This window comes from Mastigoproctus giganteus, chromosome 7, assembly GCF_048544385.1.
Source record: "Mastigoproctus giganteus isolate SK-2022 chromosome 7, ASM4854438v1, whole genome shotgun sequence".
NCBI classification, from domain to species: Eukaryota; Metazoa; Arthropoda; class Arachnida; order Uropygi; family Thelyphonidae; genus Mastigoproctus; species Mastigoproctus giganteus.
In genome coordinates, this window is record NC_143581.1 from 181,299,702 (window position 1) to 181,323,608 (window position 23,907).

General features: G+C 34.6%; 1 protein-coding gene across 1 annotated transcript in view; it reads left to right on the forward strand.

Annotated features, from left to right (window-relative positions):
* The window catches only part of IleRS-m (Isoleucyl-tRNA synthetase, mitochondrial), a 403,472-nt gene that overhangs the window by 298,635 nt on the left and 80,930 nt on the right, over positions 1–23,907 (forward strand). The window contains exons 14-15 of the mRNA XM_090378489.1: positions 4,463–4,556; positions 23,529–23,634. Coding sequence (XP_090234615.1) covers positions 4,463–4,556; positions 23,529–23,634 — 200 coding nt within the window. The remainder of the gene's footprint in view (positions 1–4,462; positions 4,557–23,528; positions 23,635–23,907) is intronic.

Sequence of the window (23,907 nt, forward strand, 5' to 3'; positions counted from 1 at the left end):
AAATGACTTTATAGGCTGGGACAGTGCACCAACAAGTTGTTATTGGTACATAACTTCTAAAGCAATATACGAAGGTGTGCAACATATGAACTCTATTTATATGATATTTGCTCACTGTTAACAAGCAAAATTGAAATATACACTCGAACCCAGATAAGAAATTCCCTCATGAGAAGTTTTTCCCTGTACTAGGTTTGGTTTCTTAAGTCCCAATTTCAACTCTATATGTTGTAATTTATTATTTTCCCACGTAAGAAGTTTCCTGGGTAAAAAGTTTGTGATTTAGAATACACATTGTATTATTATAATGATGTTTTCCCACTTAAGACATTTTTTTTTTTTTTAATTTAGAAATTATTTATTTTTAATATTAAAAAATATTAAACAATATAAACATTTGGTAATTGAACAAGTTAGTGACAAGCATCATTTTAGTTCATAGCAAACCACCGAATTTGGTGAAATGGCATCGTTTTCAATATTCCGTATCACATATTGTAGTTGGATGCCTTCACAATGAGTTGACCTGATATTGCACTACCTTCAATAAGCAACATTTCGCCATTGGATAAGAGTATTACTTATTCGTGTTACTTATTCTCAGCGGCAGTGGGGTGTTAGTATTCTGCGAGAATCCATTGGTGAAGTAGTACTACTGGTAGAGGAGGCATGTGATGCAAGAAAGTAAGCTTATGTATCGTCAGCCAAAAAAAAAAAAAAAAAAAAAAACAAGATTTCACACATCCATTCCCTCTAAAAATTTGTCCAGTTCCTCCTTGAATTTATGCAAGCTATCAACTTCCACAACAACAGATGGAAGTCTGTTCCAGCAATCAACTACCCGCTGGCTAAAGGCAAACTTACACAATCTATTCCCTAACTGTCTTTCCTCAATTTGAAATAGAATATCGAAACTAGCCAGAGGAAGAATTCCATCAGAATTGAGCCTGCTCAACCCATTCAAAGCCTTATATACCTCATTCAGATCACCTCACATGTGCCTAGTCTCCAGATGCTGCAATTTGCAAAATTTAAACCTTCCTTCACCAATCTTGTTTCCCTTCTCTGTACTCGCTCAAGCAACTCTACATCTTTCCAAAAATGAGGCCTCCAGAACTGTATACAGTACTCAAGGCATGGCCTGACCATTGCCTTATACAAAGGGATAATCACCTTCTTGTCTCTGCTAGCAAAATTCCTGTATGCCTATTGGAGAATCCATTGTCAAAGCGTTTCTTATTTGAGGTAGTTCAATATCAGGGCAACTCATTGTGAAGGCATTCAATAAAATATAAGATATAACAGAAATGATGCCATTTCACCTACTTCGGTGGTTTACTACGAACTAAAATGATATTACGCATTAACTTGTTCGATTAGTGAATTTTCCAATAGTTTGAGGCTTTCAGTGCTAAAACCTTTTTTAGTATAAACATTTTGATATTACGGAAGTGACATGTTGCAATTGTTTTCATCAATATCCATAATCAGTACGTAGACCACGTTAAGCATTAAGTTCTAATGGTTGTGAACAGTTCTGAATTACTTAGTGGATTTTTGCTCTATCTTATTGTAATTGTGACCTTTTAAGGTATGTTGAAACTCCAAAGGAGCTCATTATTTCAACTTGGTAATCAGTTTAATGAACAGAATGTTAAGCAATTAGAAATCCTCGGTTGGTTTAAAAATGTTTCCCATATGCAGAGTAAAATATTTATAAATTCTGAAATAGTACTTAAAAATGATCTTTAACTTATGTATGTGTATCTTTTCATTAATATTTCGTACCCTTAGGTCATTTTCCCTTCTAAGAAGTTTTCTTATGTAAGACGTCCTAAACCTTCAATCCCTTGGAAAACTTGTTATCTGGGTTTTACTGTATATATATATATATATATATATATATATATATGTGTGAATATTACCGTAAAAGCCTGAAGTTTGGACATTGAGTAAAGTGTAAATTGGTAAAAGTCCGATATATCAAAAATGTTCTGCATCAGTGGGATTCATTCACTTTTCCAAATTTAAAACAAAGGCATGGAGTGGATATATATCTACTATTCCTGCAAGATTATCCGGGTAACATATTCTCAATATCCAGAATATATTGAATATGTAATACAGACAGTCTTGCATAGATATATTCTCAGCATGCTCTAGTTTAAAAATTGAAAAAGTGAATGAACCAAGAAATTATCATTGCTTTCCTTTTCATACTGTTACCAACAATCTTTCAGGGATAAGGAATATATATCCCCCCTTCCCTCCCTCTCTCTCTCTCTCTCTCTCTCTCTCTCTCTCTCTCTTTTTTAAAAATCAAAAAAGTGATGACCACATAGTGCATAAAGGCAAGCAATGATAATTTTCTGCTTCATTCACTTTTTTTATTTACTTCAGTCATGATTGAAAATAATTTGCAAATGTGATTATCAAATTGCCTTTTTACCAATGCAAACTTAAATATTAGGGTTTACTGTTTCAGAGCATTAAAAGAATCAAAGTAAAGTTTAAGATGTTATTTTGAGCTTAATATGCAGTACTTCAGTCAAATAATAGAAAAGATTCATACTCTTAGCAATCTGCTTTGGTAAAAGTCCAAATTTCAGATTTTTACTAAAGCAAATTGGATAAATCCTAGGATTTATTAGTTTTGGCCTTTTACAGTTGAAGCACCCAGTGCACACGTACCACTCACACTGTGTGCGTATGTGTGTGTTTCAGCCTGCACAGAACAAATGTAGAGTCATATTCTACAGCTTAGTATAAGAAAAACATTTATTTATTTTTCAATATTATATATTAATCATAATTACAAAACATAAAAAAAAAACTGAAATAAACTTCTAAAAGGAAATCATCTAAAGCAGCTGTTCAAAGTGACCTCCATTTTGCTCAGTGTAGTATTTAGCATGAAAAATCCACAATTCCCTGGCATATCTTTTGGTTTAAGTCTTAATGGTTTCAGCAACTTCCAAAATGTAATTTCCTAGAACATCTTCTATGGCAATATGCATAGAATAAACTATGGATTTTATGCAGTAGAATAACAGTATTCATGTCAGTGTTGGACATGTTTTTAAATCTTGTTTTACACAGCCATTTTACATGATTTTGTAATTTATGATTGAGGTTTGGTATTTCAATAATAGACTTTAATAAGAGATAGTAGAGACATGTTTATAGAAAATTTTTTTCTTATTTCCAATTGTAGAATTGAAAATATGGGTAGCACATGTTTTTTGCAATTTTGAAATACCCTGTATATTTTATGGGTAGCACTTGAAACTAGGTTTTTTGGTTTACTATGTTGAAGAAATTGACATAACTTTGTAAAAAAAAAAAAAAAATCCATTTAACAGTATAAGTAATGCTGTAGTTCTTAAAGACTAAGTACTAAGTCAATTAAATGTGTTCTTTCCCTTGTTAGTTACATATCTTTCTAACAAACTCTAAAAATTTTCATTAGACAATAAGTTCTCATCAATCACTGATTTCTTGTGAAATCTTCTCTTTTTAATTCAACAATATTTGAATGGCAACCATGAAAATGTAATTTTCACTGAGGTTGTGGGGAGGTTTAAAGATTTGCCATACAATACTGGCAAATCTTTAAACAACACATTCATGAAACATTATGTAAGGCTTGCATAGTGGCAGATGGTCAGTGTGGGCTGTTGTGCTGTCTTGGAGTTCATTTTGTGAAAAATGTTTTCAATAAATGATTGCTGTTTGATCCTGCTCCTCAAAAATACAATCCTACTATTCTGAATTTTGTAATTCTGTACCATACTGTAACCCTCAGGGCAGCAACAGTATGTCATGTAGTTCTCTTGTGTGGATTTCCTTGAGACCATGTAGAATTGTGGAATGTCTGAAGGAAAGGGTGTTTTGTGATTTTCCTTCAAATTTCTGAATTAAAAGAGAAGATTCCACAAGAAATTGATCAAGGCTTATGTTGCGTCATGAAATTTTCAGCTTAAATGAGAAATATGTGTAATGAGGGAGCACATTTATCTGTCTTTAAAAAAAAAAATAACTAAGACTACTGTATTTATACTGTTAAGTAAGGCTTTTACAAAGTGATGTCATTTTTTTCAGTTGGTTAAATTAAAAATTAAAACCACTAGTTTGCAATGCCACAATATATGTGATATTTTCCCTTGCCATTTTACATTTGAATCTCCCCATCCCCACCTCCAGAGATCAGTATTTTTAGTCTTGGTAAAGAACAGGAATTGCCCAAAATATATTTAGCAAGGCAAAATTGAAAAGTTAAAAAAAGGTGCAGTAATTCTAAAAGCATGAATATTCATACGTAGTCCTTTACTTCTGTACTACTATGGATTTCGTTATTATTTAAGATCAGTTTAGTACAGTATTTATGTTGCTTTGATTCATTCTTATAACTTTTTTCACTGAATATGTTTTATATATCAAAATGACAGTTTTGAACTTATAGAGTAACTTACCTGAAAATGTAAACTATGAACAAGGTAAAGACATCATGGACATTTGGTTCGATAGTGGGTGTAGTTGGTTTGCTGCCATGACAAGTAAGCAGCATGCTCTTTTCATTATTACAAATATCCTTTTTTCTTCTTTTTTTTTATTACAGATTTGTATGCTTATATTGATATATTGAAAAGTAGTTAAACTACAAATTGTTAATATTTTAGCATTTATTTTAAAAAATTTGTGCACGAAATTTTGTTATTTCATCTTTAAGTATTTTTTTGCATGTGTGGTACAAAACTAAATTCGATTCAACAAACAATGTAGTGTTTAAGAAAATGTATTAAAAACATATCCATGATGTTTCTGTTCATCATAAAATCTGGAAAAAGTAGCATGCCTGCTTTGTGTACTATAAGTAGAAATTATTTGTCAGTTTCAAGTGGCAGGAAATGTGATATAATCAGACATTTGTAAACGAATAAAAAAGAGTGATGTGCAGTGGGCAGAAAGAAATGCAAAACTAGATTTAGTGTTTCAAAGGGATGGTGATGGTAACATACATGCTGAATTTGCATTTATCCTAGAGCATAATCCTTCTCTGAGCTGAGCTCAGCTGATCAAGCAGGAACATTGTTCATAAATATGTTTCCTAATAGGGAAATGGCATAAAAATATGAGCCAGTGGAAAAACAAAAACATCAGGCATTATTGGGGAAATTAAAGAGGGAAAGAAGAGATAGTAGTGACCTTGAAAAGTTTCTTTAAATTTCGTGGGTATTAAAAGAGGAAATTGACTACTTTTAGTAGTAATGGGCTTTCTTTGTCATATGATTAAAAAGTTGACCTAACCCAGCGTACTTTGAGTAAGGTTTAAAGTACTACCTTGCATAAAAAAAAGAATACCAAACTTATAACTGTAGTGTTAACTCCTAACATGTGCCAGCACACATCCCTAAACGTCTTTCAATAAAGTCAAATTTTCAAAAATCTTTTATTATCAAATTAAAGACATGATCAATATACAGGACAAAAATATTTGCTGATGCTATCGAGGCAGTGTTAGGTGGGCCGGAAAACTGCTAGCCTGGGGGAATACACAGACTCAAAAGTTAACAGTGGCTGCAGGCAGAGGCAAAAGTGATTCTTGCACTGCTTCTATTGGAATGAGCAGCAGCATGGAAAGCAAGGCAATGGAGATTTCCAGAAATCGTAGTGGAACAAATAAATACATGGACTGTGTTTAGGGTAACTAAGAGTAGAAACAGATGCATGTATACTTGCATGTACACCAATGCTAGGAGTATAGTTAATAAATTTGATGAGTTCGAAGTGCTAGTCAAGACATCAAAGGCAGATAGTGTTGGGATATCAGACGTGGTGTCACACAGATATAAGCAGTCCAGAATTGGAATTTGGGGAGTACAGTGTGTACAGAAAGGATAGACAGTACAGGAAGGGTGGAGGGGTTATGCTGTTAGTTAAGAAAGTCTAAGGAAGTGCATTCAATTGGTGTTAGTGGACAGTGCAATGTTGAGTCTGTTTGGTGTGACATAAGCACTGAGAAAGGAAAAATGAGAGTGGGTGTGTGTTATAGGCCTGATGAGTATAAGGAGCAATTCAGCAGAGAAATAGTGGGCCAGTAAATCAGAATGTCTGATAATGGGGGATTTTAACTTTCCAGATATTGACTGGAACTTGTGGATTGATCACTCGCACACTAGCAAGATGTTTTGGATTTATTGGATGACTGTTTTCTACAGCAGCATGTTCGAGAGGCAGCCAGAGGGAGTAATACTCTTGATCTGATTATCAGCAGTGATTATTCATGAATTAAGAATTTGCAGATAAAGGAACCACTAGGTGACAGTGATCACAGTGTACTGATATGGGAATTACTTAAAGATGTAACTACCATCAAGGCTAAAGGGAAGGACTTTTGCTTTCGTAAAGGGGACTACAGGGTTGCGCCTCCGTAGCCAAGTGGGAAGGAGCAGCAGTGCGTAGCACACGCTTCTTGATTAGACCGGGGTTCGAGCCCATCACCACCAAATATGGAGGATGCAGAAAGGTCATTCAGGGAATGACCACCGCATATCCCAGAGCAGTATGGCCTTAGTTGCTAATGCTCCTAAAAACCAAATAACAACAAACGACTACAGGGTCTCAGACAGTTTTTAAATTCTGTACGCTGGGATCATCTGATGATGTTACCAATGTTGAATTCTAAATGGGAAGCCTTCAGGGACTTAATCTTGGAGGCTACTAGGCTTTTCTTTCCAACTAAGAAATACTGTTCAAGTTTCAGGCCTAAATGGATGTCAGTGAATTAATGAGGCTCGTGGCAGAGGAAAAATGTATGGGGTGCATATAAATTATCAGGTGACGCAGAAGCTTATGGTAGATATAAGCTTGTCTGTAATCAAGTCACAAAGGAGGTTAGGCAGGCAAAAGCAGATTATGAGAAATCTTTGGCAAAGGATGCAAAGAAAAACAGCATAGAGTTCTTTACTTATGTAAACTCTAGAAGGAAAGGGATGAATCAGATTGGACCACTTAACATAGATGGGTTGACTATTGATGATCGTGCTCATGTAGCTTATAAACTGAATAAGTATTTTGCATCTACATTCACACATGAGGAATTATTCAATGAGGGAAATGCCAGAAGTTTATAACAGGGAACTAAATGATTTTGTAATAACTGAGAGCAAAGTACAGAAGAAATTGTTGAAGTTAAACATAAGGCACCAGGGGTGGATGGGATCTATCCAGTTATATTAAATGAGGCAGCAAAGGAAGTGTGAGAGCTTCTTTGGACTCAGGGGAAGTCCCCTGAGGTGTGCAAATGTATCACCAGTTCAGAAAGGGGATTCAAAAGGTGACACAAGTAACTATAGACCTGTTAGTTTAACTTGTGTTCCGGGGAAAATAATGAGTCACTGGTTAAAGAAGCATTGCAGGATCATCAAGACTGCAGTAATAGTTAAGACACATCATGTTTTTGTTAAAACGGAGGTTTTGTCTGACCAATTTGATTGGATACTATGATGTGGTCACAAAGGAACTGAATGTCAAAAATAATTTTGTTATCATGTACTTGGATTTCAGGAAAGCTTTTGATACTGTTGCACATGGAAAATTGCTGTACAAATTGGAGGTATAGCATTAAGGGTATGCTACAATAGATAAAAAGATGGTTGAGTGGGAGACAACATAGAGTTGTAATCAACGGACGCTGCTCTTCACAAATAAATGTTATTAGTGGAGTTCCCCAGGATTCAGTGCTGGACCCACTGTTGTTTTGTGTGTTCATCAATGATATTGATGAAGGTATATCAGAATTAATGTCAAGTTTGCATATGATACAAAGGTTGGCAGGGTTCTTAAAGACAGTATGCTACTCCAACTGGATCTATACAAGTTGGAAACGTGGTCTGAGAAGTGGCAACTGAACTTTAATATTGACAAATGCAAAGTACTGCATATGGGTAGTAATAACCCAAGAGAAACGTACCAACTGTGTGATACTACCCTGTGGAGAGTCAAAAAGACCTGGGGGTAATTGTTCAGTCAAATATGAAGTTTGCTGAACAGTGCAGACAGGCTACCAAGCCAGGTCATGGAGTCTTGTCAATGATATATAGTAATTTTGCTAACAGTAACAGGGATGTGATTATCTCGTTATACAAGGCAATGGTCAGACCACACCTAGAGTACTGTGTATATTTCTCGAGGCCTCATTTTAGGAAGGATTTAGATTTGCTAGAACGAGTACAAAGAATTGCAACAAGATTGGTGAGGGGGAACAAAGGGGTTCCCCTCTGCAAATCGCAGCTCCTGGAGTGTAGGCACCTGTGAGGTGATCTGATTGAGGTGTATAAGGTGTTAAATGGGTTGAGCAAGCTGAATGCTGATGGGATTCTTCCTCTTGCTTAGATTAAGAACCTGAGGGGGGGGGCACAGTTTCAAATTGAGGAAAGACAGTTGTAGAATAGATGTGCAGATTGTTGGAACACACTTCCATCTTTTGTTGTAGAAGTTGATAGCCTAAATAAATTTAAGGCTGAGCTGAGCAGACATCTGGAACAAATTGCAGGGTGAAATTGGAGGTGTTTTTTTTTTTTTTTGGCTGATGCTGCATAAGCTTGCTTTCTTGCATCGTATGCCTCTGCTAATGCTAATAAAATTAGGTGATATATATAAAATCTCCAGTCTACAAATGTTCTTCCTTTAATAAGTACATATCCTCTAGGTTAGTGGTATTCAGCTAATTGTATACTGGTCTTTAAAGACAGCTTTGTTAAAAAATTAACATTAATTTTTAATGGTGTCCTCAAAAACAAAAAGTAAGAATTCATCGTACTTAAATACCACGGATTGAGAAAACAGAAGATATGTTGATATTCAATTTCTGTAGATTATAATTTCCTGGAAATACATGCAAAGATAGTTGTACCAAAGAAGAGAAATAGAAGAGATGAATGAGGAAAAATTAGTTCTGTGATTTTGCCTATTGTCTTCATCATGTCCATCTGCCAGCTTTATTAAATTGGATCAGTAGAAATCCCACAATTACTGTTTCTTTGTCTGTCTATCTGCATTTAATAACTCAACCCCCAGGGTATGAATTTTCATAAAATTTTATATTTATTACTATCAGAAAGATTTGTTCCTTCCCAAACTTTTAAAATCAGAGCAATAGAAATTCAGCAATTATTTATTTATTTATTTTATTATTTATTTATTTATTTTTTTTTTTTATTGTTTTTCATAATTATCATTATTTATCATGACTATCCATATCCGTATATTAGAGCTGAAACACTGGATATTAAGTTTGTTGCCATACACAAAAATGAAATGTTCTTAGTTTGCACAATAAACATTGTTACGTTTTGCTGTTTTTTTGCATTAATTTACACTAGTTTACAAATTTAAGTTAGTTCACTGTGGTTTGAATTTCAATAGGCCCTACTGCCGAAATATGTTGCTGCAATTTCAAATATGACTTAGATTTTTTTTCTATCACATCCAGATACATCACAATTTAAGAAATAAAAAAGTATTGTTTTTTATGAAAGTATATAACTTTATTGTATTTAGTAATGACAAATTGATAGGATTACATTTTCATATATCAAAAAATATGTAAATACTAACAAGTATTAATCAAAATTCTGAAACTTTCATTAATCAGACCTTCGTCTCTTTGTTTGAAAAGAACATTTAATCATTTTTCTTTTATGTGCAGTGCCAGGTTCTTCTCTTTTTAAACACCAGCAGTAGTCAGCCATCATGCTTGTATTCCACCTTCCCTGGTACTTCTGCTCCATTTCCTTATGTCCTAATGGAATCTTTCCCCTTGTTCTTCGCTCATCTGTGCAAGATTTTCGGGGGGGGAAAATCAAGATGGACATGCAAAAATTGAATTTTGATGCTCATATTGCAACCTAAATCGCGAAGCTTTTCGAGCATATTTTGAACAATTTTCTCATAATCTTGTGATTTATGATTTTCTAGAAAGTTTTCCATTACACTTTTAAAAGCAATCCAGACTTCCCTTTTAACGTCAGTCATAGTAGTTTCAAACTGACCATCTAAAACCAATTTTCTAATTTGGTGACCAATGAAGATACCCTCCTTGAGTTTTGCATCAGATAAACCTGGAAATTTACTGCAAAAGTACTTAAAGCAATTGCTATCCTTATTCAATGCTTTAACAAATTGCTTCATATTATGCCTAACTTGATAATCAGTGGAGGTAAAAGTATTTTTTCTGGCTTCACCAAATTTTTTTTTACACAATATTTTTTGACCCCAGTGTAAGATTGTGCCTCAGAGGCCATTGCTTCTTTATCCAATGCAGTGCTTTAGCTCTGCTATCCCATTCACAAATAAAGCATGGCATTTTAGTGTACCCACCCTGTTGCCCCAACAACATACATAACACTTTTAAGTCTCCACATAGTTTCCATTCGTGATCTTAATATTTAATTTTCTCCAGAAGCAACTTTAGATTGTCATAAGTTTCTTTTAAGTAGACTGAACGAGTAACGGCACAGATGTGTAATTATCTCCATTATACAAGAGAACATCTTTTAAACTAGTCTTAGAAGAGTCTCTATAAATAGTCTCCATTCACTAGGAACATATGATGGAGCTCCTAAGGCTCCATCTTATTAAACACTTATTAAACCAGCGATATCACTGCAATATACAAGAGGACCTTCTTGTGAAAAATACTGTATAAACTCCCTTTCACGATTTCTGTACCATGAAAATGATGTACCTGGAGCAAGTAAGCTCTTCGCTTGAAGTCTGGATCCCAGAATTTCAGCAGCATACTTTGGAAGACCTAAGTCCCTTACTAAATCATTTGGTTTGACTTACGTAAATTGCTGCAGCATTAAAATATTTTCTGGTTGATAACATTCCTCTTCACTAACCTCTTTAGCTTCTGCTTCGGTGGAAGTTTCTCCAAAGTTTCTGGTGGAGGTTTTACCAGCAGATCAGGTCCATGCGGAACCTGTCTTATGGCTGACGGTAGATCTGGATATTTGATGTCTTTTTTATTTTTTGAATTGTAACCTTTAATGTCACATGCACAAAAGTAACATTCGGCATGGCTTACTGGCTCACGCCACACCATAGAGATAGCAAATGGCAAGCACACCTTTTTTCCTTGACTCCATTTTCTAAGATGTTCGACACATGTAAGGCATACTTTATGCAGTGCCCACGATTCATCCTGGTCGCCTAGTTTTATGTCAAAGTATGCATAGTACAATTTTTTTACAAAATTGGTAATATTTTGCCTGTACTTTGCAGGAACAAAACAACCACATATATAACAAAATATGTCGGGACTGTTTATACACTTTCTGGTTGCCATACTAAAAGAAAACTAACACACATTGAGAGCTCACGATGGTTTTTATAGGAGTACTGTGACTGCATAAGGGATGTGCCACTTATATAGGCTCTGTGGTTGAGTGGATTGTACAAACAAGTGAGTGCATGCTCAGACAAGTTTAACCTGTAACTACACACGGGAGTCTCCTAGACTCCACTCGGAAAATAAAATTCTGGGAATCACGGATGAGCCGGAAGAGCGGGGTGGGCGTGGTCTACCTTCCTGGGTCAAGGTCAGCTACCTTGCAGTGTGTTCAGTTATAGGTTAAACATGCAGAATCTGTTGTATTTGAGGCAAACATTTGATACTGATTACGAATATAGGGGTATAAAACTTGTGAACCATTGCAGAAACTATGGTTATGTACACATTTGCATATAACACCTAGGTAATATTTTGTTAATGAATTGTGAAAAATCTTTACGTGATAGAAACAAATGGACTTCAGTTTAGTAATCAGTAAACATGCATAAATAACTGCCATATACTTTTACTCAAACCCCAGATATACTGTAAACCAGTGTTATTACTATTTACTCACACACTTGAAATATGATTCACTACATATATTAACTAACTTGTTTATTTCATACTACAGCACTTCTTCATAACTTCTGAAACTGCAAGGTGTAAAAAAAGGTCTGAGTCTCCATATTGATTTCCAGGTTCAATTTTAAAGATGCTTCACCAAAGACAACAGTTTTATGCTGGAGGAAGCAGCTGTTTGAAACAAGTTAAAGGAACACCAAGTCAGGAAGACCATTAATGGAAAATCACTATAGAAATGGTGGTCACAGGAATTTGGAGTCCCCCCCCATGTCCTACAATGAGAGATCATATCTAAAATGACTTTGGCTTCAAAGATATTGCCCTGCATTTTTGAGTGAATTAAGTAACTGCCACATATTCTTCAGTCTTACCTGCATCTCTCTGTTATTTTCATTGTAAATAACCAATACATTTTTTTCCCTGGGGGGATAAGAATACTCTTTGTACACCCTGACATATAATTAGTTTGAGTTTAATGGATAATCAGATTTAGTGAACAGGTTTGTAAATCCAAGTTTAAATGTATTATCTCTCCCTTGTGGATGCCCTTACAAAGATAAATTTATATACATCATATGCTTCATATTTATATACTTTCTCTTGATATTAGTAAAGGCCAGAAGATGCACATAAAATATTATAGACTCCTTTGCAACTGAGATGGGGGGGAGGAGGTGGGTGCAAGAATTTCCCCTTAAATTAAATTTTTTTTCTTTTGAAAAACATTTTTAGTTTGTTTTATCACTTTAAAACGAAGCATTTTCAATGAAAATGAATGATTATCATATTTCTCATAATAATAAACACAAATAAAAGTACATGTATAGGCATTTTTAGCCTGCTAAATCTTTTCTGTTATTACTTTTCGCCGCTGTACAGAAATTTAATTATTCTGCTAAATGCATGTGTAGTAGTAGTAGTAGTAGTAGTAGTAGTAGTGGCACTTGATGCAAGAAAGCAAGTGTAGGAGCTTATGCAGCATCAGCCAAAAAAAAAAAAAAAAATCACACCATACCCTCCAAATGCCTGTCCAGTTCCTCCTTAAATTTATTTAACCTATCAACTTCCACAACGACAGATGGAAGTTTGTTCCAGCAATTAACCACCCGCTGGCTAAAGGCAAATTTCCGCACATCTATTCTACATCTATCCTTTCTTAATTTGAACTTATGTCCCCGTAGGTTCGTATTCTGAACAAGTGGGAGGATCCCATCAGAATTCAGCGTGCTCAACCCATTCAAGGCCTTATAGACCTCAATCAGATCACCGCGCAGGTGCCTAGTCTCCAGCCACTGCAATTTGCAGAACTTAAGCCTCTCTTGGTAAGAGGATCCCTTCATTCCCCTCACCAATCGTGTTGCTCTTCTCTGTACACGCTCAAGCAAATCTACATCCTTCCTAAAATGAGGCCTCCAGACCTGTACGCAATACTCAAGGCGTGGCCTGACCATTGCCTTCTACAGAGGGACAATCACCTCCTTTTCCCTGCTAGCAAAATTCCTATATATCATTGACAAAACCCCATGACCTGCCCTAGCAGCCTGTCTACATTGCTCAGAAAACTTCATATCTGACTGCACAATTACTCCCAGGTCTTTTTCATTTTCTACCACCTTAAGTGTAGTACCACACAGTTGGTACGTTTCTCTGGGGTTACTTCTACCCATATGCAGTACTTTGCATTTGTCAAGGTTAAACTTCAGTTGCCACTTCTTAGCCCATCTGCCCAAATTATCTAGATCCTGTTGCAGTAGCACACTGCCATTACTGTCATTAACAACCCTGCCAACCTTCGTGTCATCTGCAAACTTCGACATTAAGCCTGATATACCTTCATCAATATCATTGATAAACATACAAAACAACAGTGGACCCAACACCGAACCCTGTGGGACTCCACTAATAACATTAGTCCACAAAGAGCAGCACCCATTGATTACCACCCTCTGTCTTCTCCCACTTAACCATCCTTTTATCCATTGTAGCAACTTACCCTTAATACCATTCTGCTCCAATTTGTACAGTAGTCTTCCATGCGCAACAGTGTCAAAAGCTTTCCTGAAATCCAAGTATATGATATCAAAATTATTTTTTGCATCCAGTTCCTTTGTGACCACATCATAATAACCAATCAAATTTGTCAGACAAGACTTTCCCTTAACAAACCCATGCTGTGTCTGAATTATTGCTGCAGTCTTGTCTAGATGATCCTGCAATGCATCTTTAACCAGTGACTCCATTATTTTACCCGGAACAGAAGTTAAACTAACTGGTCTGTAATTACTCGTGTCACCCTTCGAACCTCCTTTGTGAATTGGGGATACATTTGCACATCTCCAGTCCGTGGGAACCTCCCCTGAATCCAAGGATGCTCTCATAATTATGGCTAAGGGTTTGCTTAGTTGCTTTGCCGCCTCCTTTAATATAACTGTATTCATGTGTACCCTCCCATTATTCTGTGGAGCATATTTGAGAGCATTTCAATATAGTATGTAGAACACTTCCGTTAAACGGAAGTGTTCTACATACTATATTGAGGTAAACTTCTCTTATCATTTTACAAATTACAGATATACCATTTTATGTCTTTTTTTTTTTTTTATGTGAACCCCAAACACGAGAGGTATTAGAACCTATAGTACTTAGTACCGTGCTTGGGTTAAATTACATTATTTAATTACATTAATTACATCTACATTATCTACTTTTAATTTCCCACAAATATCTGAATTTCTTTAATGGTCTTATTTGTGCTGTTTCTAGTTTTTGTGCATCTTTCTTATTTATCACCCAAGTCTCGCAACTGTAAAAGATGGCTGATTTTAAAGTAATGTTTTGCAGTCATAATTTTGTTTCTATTGTCATTTGTTTGCCTTTAATTGTTCTGTTCATTTTGTTATATTTTTGTAGTTTAGTGTGGATGGCTTTCCTTTCATTTGATATTAAATTTCCCAAATAGCTGAAATCAGATATTTGTTCTATTATTTTGTCATCAATAACAATTTTGAATCGTTGTGTATTTTTTTCGCATAATTCCATTGATTTTGTTTTTGCAGTGGAGATCTTCATCTCATATTTTTTTGCCTATTTTATTTAGTTCATTAACTGCTATTTGTAGTTCATCTTCCGATTTTGCAAATATAACTTGATCATCAGCCATGTAATATAGTTTGAATTTCATTCCTGTTGTTCAACTGTATTCTGTTAACAGTTTGTTTCCATTCTTTAATAATTTTATTGATGTAAATATTAAATAAATATGGTGATAGTCCATATCCTTGTTTGACTCCTTTATTGGTGTTAATTGGGTCTGATAGTGGGCCATTAGAATATTTGCCGACTAGGCTAAGCCGGGTGGGTAAAGTGCCTGCCTGGCAACCCAAAGGTCGCGGGTTCGAATCCCGCCTCGGGCTTGGATCAAAGTACTGCAAAAACCGTGGGAGGTGCATTATGGCCACAGAAGCCGATGCACCAACAACTACCAAAAAAAAAAAAAATAGAATATTTTATGCAAACTTTTTAATTTTCATATAGGCTTTGTATTGCTTTCTGGAGTTGGGTTGGTATATTTTTCTTTATGTCTACCCAAGTTTCTCCCCATTTGCATTATCATATGCTTTTTCATAATCAATAAATAGAAGAGATTTTGGTAAGTAAATTCTTTTCTTTTCTCCAAAATTTGTTGACAAAATGGCATATACAGTCTGTCCCCGTATAGCACGATAGTTGTGTTCCTAGAAACCCTCGTGCAATGCAAAATCGTGCAATATAAACAACAGGCCCTATGGGAAAAGTGGGGTTAGGTGCCGACCACCCAAGATTGAACACACATTTGGAACCAAAACATTACCAAACACAATAAATAATCAGGTAATTTTAATCGTTTTTAAAATACTTACGTATTTTATAACGATTAAAATACGTAATAAAAAATATAATATATATTTTTTATTATAATATAATAAATAATAAAAAATAAATATTTTTTATTATATTATTATATATAAAGTATTTTTAGTATTTTTTAATACTAAAAAAGTATTTTTTACGAATAAAATACGTATTTTATTCGTAAAAATTTATTATATATTAAATAAATAGTCGTAATAAAATACTTACATATTTTATAATATGTAAGTATAAATTATAATACGTAAGTCGTAATAAATGCCTACATATTTTATTACGACTATTACGTAATAAAATATTGCTAATGCTTTTGCTTCTATCGTAAGCAAACTTGTTTTTTGTTTGATTTTCTATCCAAACAGATGACAGTCATTCCATCTCTTCCAATTCTTGTGTCTTAATCTAATGGATTTTAATTATACTTTGAGTTGTTCCCGCTATGAAATTGTTTTTATTTTCTCCGCATTCTTTGTAATTCTCGGCGTTGCCTCATTTAGGTCTGTAGCATGTGCAATATCATATGGTCTTTCGTTTCGCTCAAAGCGTTTCACAATTTCATATTTTTTTCTCTATCGACAGATGCGGACTGGCCATAAGCCCTACCCGTTAAATCCTGGTGGGCCGGAGGCCGGTGTGATTTTTGCCATAAACCATAGTATGAGGCCACTATAAATATTTCCCGGGTAAGAATTTTTGATCCAGTCCGCCTCTGTTTATCGATATTGCTTTTCTTTTTCTCTCTGAATCTGCAGTGTCTTCACCAGGACTCTTCCTTTTCACACCTTTTAAGTATTTTACTCATTTTTAGGGAACAAAGCACAATTACAAAACGAGGAGGCACGCTTGATACACATAAACAAAGCTGCACACGTGTGGCATCTGAATAAACAACACCGTAAAGGCAGAGATTAACACCTCACATTTTAATAAAGCACATTTCGAGGGGTTACTACCATAAAACAATAAAAACAATTTCCAGTTTCGTTTCTGCTAGTGGAATCTGTTATAAACTGGTAGTAAACTACATCTAATTGCATTTGCGATTATATCGATAGCTGGAATTGTGTTGGTTTTTATGTTATTATGGTGAAGTGTTTCCCCTTCACTGATATAAAATACATAAATACATTTTCAGAATCTTCTCTTCATTCCTATCGTGTTGCGTTCGGTTGGGGTGATTCCACGTTCGACTGCCATTTCTTGTCAACACAAAGGCGAATCGTGCATAAGCGAATTCGGTTCGTGTTATATAAGATAACGTTCCCCTATTTATAAATCCTGTATGATCGAATTCGTGTAATGTAAACACGTGTTATACGAGGACCGACTGTATTGTACTTCCTTTTTTGAATCCATATTGTTCTTCTAAAAATTTTCCACTATATTTATTAAGTTTGTTCTTTAGTATATTAGACTATAGCTTTGATGCAATGTTATATCCCTCTGTAGTTGTTAGGATTATTTTTGGTGCATTTTTTTGTGAAAATTGATTACTATTCCTGTTTCTCAATCTTTGGGTATATGTTGCTTATGCCAAATGACGTTAATAATTTTAATAGTTTTTTTTTTTTTTTTTTTTTTTTTAAGTAAGATACTACCATGCTAAAATTGTCCATTCTTGGACTTTTTGGTTTTTTAGGGTCCATAGTCTAAAAGGACCTTATAATGTCACTCAGTTATCTGTCTGTCCATCCGTCTGTCACAGCATTGTATCTCTGGAACCACTCAACCTAATGACTTGAATTTTGCAAGGGTTTATACGTCACGTGGGCCAACATAATGCCATGTTGGTCATTGTTGACAAAATTTGTCTGGTAATTGGAGGGGGGGGTTGTTTGTTTGTTTTTTAGGAGCATTAGCAACTAAGGGCATATTGCTCCGGGATATGCGGTGGTCATTCCCAGACCTTTCCTCATCCTCCATATGGTGCCTCCGTAGCCAGGTGGGAGGTGCGTAACACACGCCTCTTGATTAAACCGGAGTTCGATCCCGTCACCACCAAATATGGAGTGGCGCCTCCATAGCCAGGTGGGCAGGAGCAGCGCCTCCATAGCCAGGTGGGCAGGAGCAGCAGTGTGTAGCACACGCTTCTTGATTAGACTCGGGGTTTGAACCCGTGCCCACCAAATACGGAGGATGCGGAAAGGTCAGGGAATGACCACCACATATCTCCCGGAGCAATATGGCCTTAGTTGCTAATGCTCCTAAAAAACAAAAAATAACAATAACCAAATATGGAGGATTCGGAAAGGTCAGGGAATGACCACCGCACATTCCCGGGAGAAATATGGCCTTAGTTGCTAATGCTCCTAAAAACCAAATAACAAACAACAAGCATCCTCCGTATTTGGTGGTGATGGGCTCGAACCCCGGTCTAATCAAGAAGTGTGTACTATGCACTGCTGCTCCTTCCCACCTGGCTAAGGAGGTGCCTGGGGGAGGGGAGGTTAAAATGTGGTGGTACAAAACTGTTGTTGACAATCTATAGCTTATTATACACCATTGGAAAGAGCTCAACGAGTAGGTTTAAAATTTAATCTTAAAATATTTTTAAAATTAAAAATGGCAGCTCCAGACAGAAAAGTTTGAGTAATTTGTGTCTCACCCCTCTTATTTCCATTGTTAATGGAGCTAAAAATTTAAAAATCACATTAGCTATGCATTATTCGTTTCTTATCAAGGGTAAACTATTCCAATTTAAATCTATCATTTACTTTTTGTGTTAAAATTAAAAAATCAATTTTTTATTGCACTTCGATAGCACGCTTCTTTGTACTAAATAACTTTCTCCTTTTGGTGACAAAAAGGTTGCTAAATAGTTAGTTAATAATTCTGTAAAGGTCATTTATAAATTTTGTGATGAGAAGTATTTTTTAACAATTTCAAAGTCGGAGTTGTCCCAGCAAGGAAGCACTCAGAGAGCCAGTATTAAGGCGGTGGTGGTGGGGAGGTGCCTGCACAGTCTTGCACAGCCCTCACCTACCAGCCACTTCTCCCCCAAGACTTTAATTGCTTTCTCCAGGAAGAAGTCGGAGTCGCTTCTCCAACCCTTGTCATTCACAACTGGAAACACTCAAATAGACAACATTTTTGCTAGTTCCCTCAGTTTTAGGCCAACCTGGGGTACTAGAAACTTTTTTCAGTTACGATAAATATGTGATTACAAATATTTCCTCATATATGCTATTGCAGGACCAGATTTCACTTTTATCCAAAGGATTAAATTACTATTTACTACTTCAAACTACCTAAAAAACAGTGCATAATTGATATTGGATTTGGACTTTGTAATTTTCCACAAAAAGATTTATTTATTCAACAAGTTAACCAGGTGGTGAATAACATAAAAGAAACACGACTTCCTTAATCGAATACACATGATAGTTCAGCTTTATGTGAACTTTGGGAAAATAAAGAAATTATTATTCAGAGATTTGATAAAGGAGATACAGTGGTAATACTCAATATACCTGATTATATTAATAAGTTAAGAGTCGATTATATATCAGATACCTCCACTTATCTTGAAGTAGACCCAGCACTATTTACCAATTTGGTCAATCAATACAATAAAACGTTAACAACATATTGAAGAAACGACCACATTACTATGGCTCAGTTAAAGGAATTGAAGGCCAGAACATACAATATTCCTGAACTTTTCGATCAGGTAAAATTATATAAGACCGGATTTCCTATTCAGCTTATTGTTTCCTACAGAAACTCTGCATTTTCATCCTTAGCCACACATGTATATAGCATTATAAAACCCTTTAGATGGGCTATACAATTTGGGATTAAGAACTACGATACACTATTTAATAACCTTAAGGACTGTAGACTTGGTGGGTACTGATAATTTATTCTCACTAGATGTTACCTACGTTATATATGAATGTAAACAAATACACATTACATATTCTTTGGGATATGTTAAAGAATAATTTAATACCAATTAATTATACAAAGCTTCCTATTAAGGAAATTTTTCACTTAATTAAATTAAAATGAAGCCAACTATATCACTTTTCGAGACAATGTATACAAACAAATTTTTGGTTTGCCAATGGGATTAAACCTGAGCGGCCTAATATCGGAGATCTGTCTCTCTACAATTGAATGTACACATTTGACACCTTTTCTACCCCGTATATGAGAGGTATTTATACTATGTTCTAGTCATTACTATTAGTAGCACTATCAAAGACATTTTACATTCGTTTAATGATATTCATTCTAGACTCAAATTGACATTGGAGAGGTGAGCATACGGATACTTAGTCATTAAATTTTCTAAATTTAACTTTTACATGAATAAAATCCAATTTTAACATCTATCGTAAACCTACAAACGCCGGTACATTTCTGCATTATAACAGCTATCACCCATTCACCTACAAAAGATCGATTATCTTTAATCAGTTTATCAATGCTTATAAATGTTCAACGACAGAATCTGCTTTGGGCTCAGAAATACAAATATTAACCAGCAGATTCTTAAACAGGGGTTACCCACTTGCTACAATAGACAGAATTATGGTACAAGCTAAGGATAGAATACAAAAAAATACACCAACCAACAATAGTAATATCAAAAAATACTTTATTTCTGTCCCATACATTGAACAGTGGCACAAACAACTTAACAGATTCTTTAAAGATACTGAATTTAAAATTGTAGCCAGGCCAATACGAAAATTACATACTACACTGAACAATCGCTCAGTCCTCTCTGTGTTCGCAACACAAATAAATGACCTAGTATACATTTCTTGCGGTGATTGCGACTCGTCTTATCAGGGTTCTATGCTGTTTCCTCTGAATTTTTGTATTAATCAACACATGGCCTCAGTTCGTTCTTCTCGTTCAGCAGCGTCAGAATTAGCCTTTCGTTGCCATTAATGAAAAACATACTTTTTTATTTAATGAGGCCAAAATACTTGGTGTCCAATGTAATTATATGAGACTGTTAATTGCAGAAACCATCAAAATTAAATTACATGAGAATTTTGTTAATGTTTGCCAGCCATATCTAATCTCCAACTCGTGGTCCTTTATACGCATGCACGAAGACTAATATCCCTATTTAAGTTCCATGCTCACCCCTATTCAGTAATTTTCATTCCTGTGATCACGACATATGGTCGAAAAACATTGTCAGCTTCAGGAAGGAAAGTCGTTTCGGAATTTTTTTTCGTTAAATTAATTTTTTAATTTAACGAAAATTTTAATTTTATTTGCATTAAAATTTTTAATTGTGTTCATTTGATTTTTAATTATTGTTAATTATTTCTTACTGTAATGTAAGATTTTTTGACTTTTTAATTGTTTTCGTTTTAATTTCTGGAGAGCATCATATGGAAGTGTTCTACATATATTGAGGTAAACTTCATATTATTTTTACAAATATTGATATCAATGTAGAATGTATTGAGCATAGTTGTAGTTCATACTATTTTTTTAATAGTTGTGGTTCATACTATCTTTTTAATAAAATAATTTCTTTCTGTTTTGAAAGTACTTTCTAGTATGTAGTGATCACTGTCAATTTCACTGCCTCGAAATACCTTAGTGTCTCTAAATTTGTTATTTAAATTTTCGTTGATAATATAGTATATTATAGATTTTGTGTTTCTTGCTTCCCACGTGAATTTATGAATATTTTTGTATCTGCAAAATGTATTTGTGATTTTAAGTTTATTAAAAATGCAGAAGTCTGTCAAACATTTTCCATTATTGCTGACCACTGGTTTGCCTTCTGATCCTATACATTTGTCTATTGATTGAGCACCAACTCATATTAAAATTTTCTTTTTTCATCATAAAATTCTAGTTTCATTATTTATTTATTTTTTTTATTGGTGTATAGATGCCAATGATTGTTATTGTATATGATAGGATTTTTAGTCTCAATTTCATCATTCTGGGTGATATGCAAGATGTGTTTTTCCATTCTTTTTATTATAACTGCAACTCCTGATGATTCCCACATTTCATTTGGTACGTACACCTGAATATATCATTATGAAATTGACTATTTCTTTAGATCCTTTATTCTTCTTTTTTGATTCAGTAATGACTGCTATATCGATGTTTCTATTTTCTAATTCCATGATTAATTTATCCAATTTATTATGATTTATTCCCCTAACATTCCAGGTTGCTACTTTACTGTCCTTAATCATAGGCCTATGTCCATTGCCTAGGTGTTATCCTTGAAATCTGTCCAGTTTTTGCTTCTGAGCTTATTTTAAGTACAGTCAGTTCTACTATAACACAGTACATGTTCCTAAAAATCTCCACTAATTGATTTTTCCAGGGCTTATGAGATAGGGATGGGGCAAAACACTAAAAAAAAGTTATAAACCCAATAATATTGCTAACACAGGTTTAAACTTCTTAAATTTCTAGTAAATAAAGAAATATTACGGTAAATATAGCACTGTAATATATGCATACCAATTGATATTTTTGGTTTCTGACATTTTTTTGTATTGTAAAATTTAAAATAGTAAAAAAGATAAGCAATCAATTAAGACGAAATGGCATGCACAAATTACACGTGAGATATGCAGTAACAATTTTGTGCAATAAAAATAGGAAGCTTAAAAATTAGGAATGAAGAGAAGAGTCTGAAAATTTATTTATGTTTTTTATATGATTGAAGATTTTATGGAAAGGGAAACACATTTCACCATAATAAAGTAAAAATCCACGGAATTCCAGCTATCAGTATTATATCAAATGCAATAATATTGAGTTTACTACCCATTTATATTAGTTTGAACTAACTGAAAAGCCCAATAAACCTGGAACTGTAAATTTTTTTTATTGTTTTATGGTAGTGAACTCCAAAAAGGCACTCCTCCGCTCACACTATCACGCCTCACGAAATTTCTGTTCGAACAGAAACACGTGAGTCAGTCTACAGTATCACGTGTTATCTTGTGAATACAGCAAATGACAACAGTGGCTCCGACCAATACAACTACAGTAAATGGGAAATATAGCTGTCATGCGTTTCACATTTTTTGAGCTTCATAACCTTATATATATTGCTGTGCAGGTTGCTATGTTCAGCTTGATGTCAGGTTTTGCATTCACCTAGGGTTACTCACTGACAAAATTGTGCATGAGCCAATGCGATCACGTTATACTCACATTGTTCCCTAATATATTGTCATGTTACTAAAATGCGTGTTATAGCAGAACTGACTGTATACCGCTGTGACTCAGTCACCAGAGCCTCGTCTGTAGAAACAGGTTAGTTTGCCACAAGAAGGCAAGTGGGCATTTGGGTAGGAGAGGTTATGGAAGGTAAGAGAGATGGAAGGTTTATCTAAAGATGCCGCATAATAATGCATTAATAATTCGTTACTTTAGGTATCAAGATATAAAAAAACTAATTTTCAAAATTTTATTACATTGAGTGTCAAGAGGTATGTAGTATAAAAATAATTAACTTAATTCTTTGAACCAAAATTCAAGCGAATTCTAATTTAATTGTGTTGTTGAGGGCCACAATGTAAAAATTTATGACTTAAGTTTATCTAAACAAGAAAATTATAGAATTTGTAGGAGAATGGACATTGAAATTTTGTTTTTTCCAAAACAATGCCAAACAAACTTTGTTAATGAAAAGTATGCTTAAAATCTTGTTATACCATCAAAATTGTAGATGTGAATTTTAATTTTGTAGATCCTCATGTAGCTGATATGTATCTTGAAGGAAGTGATCAATTTAGAGGATGGTTCCAGTCTTCTCTGCTCACAAGTGTGGCATTAAGGGGGAAAGCACCTTATACGTACGTACACAGAATTGTATAAATCCATTACAGAAAGTGCACAAAAGCTTGTTGGAAAAATATAAAGAATTAGAGTGAATATAACTGTTTTATTTATATACTTTGTGTACCGCAAGGATAAATTTATAAGTGGAAAGTGGCCACCCCTGTGTGTTGGACACACACACACACACAGGAGTTGCCACTTTCCAATTCTCACTGGAGGACCACACATTATATACAACTCCATTTCTTTTTTGGCCACAATTAGGTCCACACATGGTTCTTTTGCTT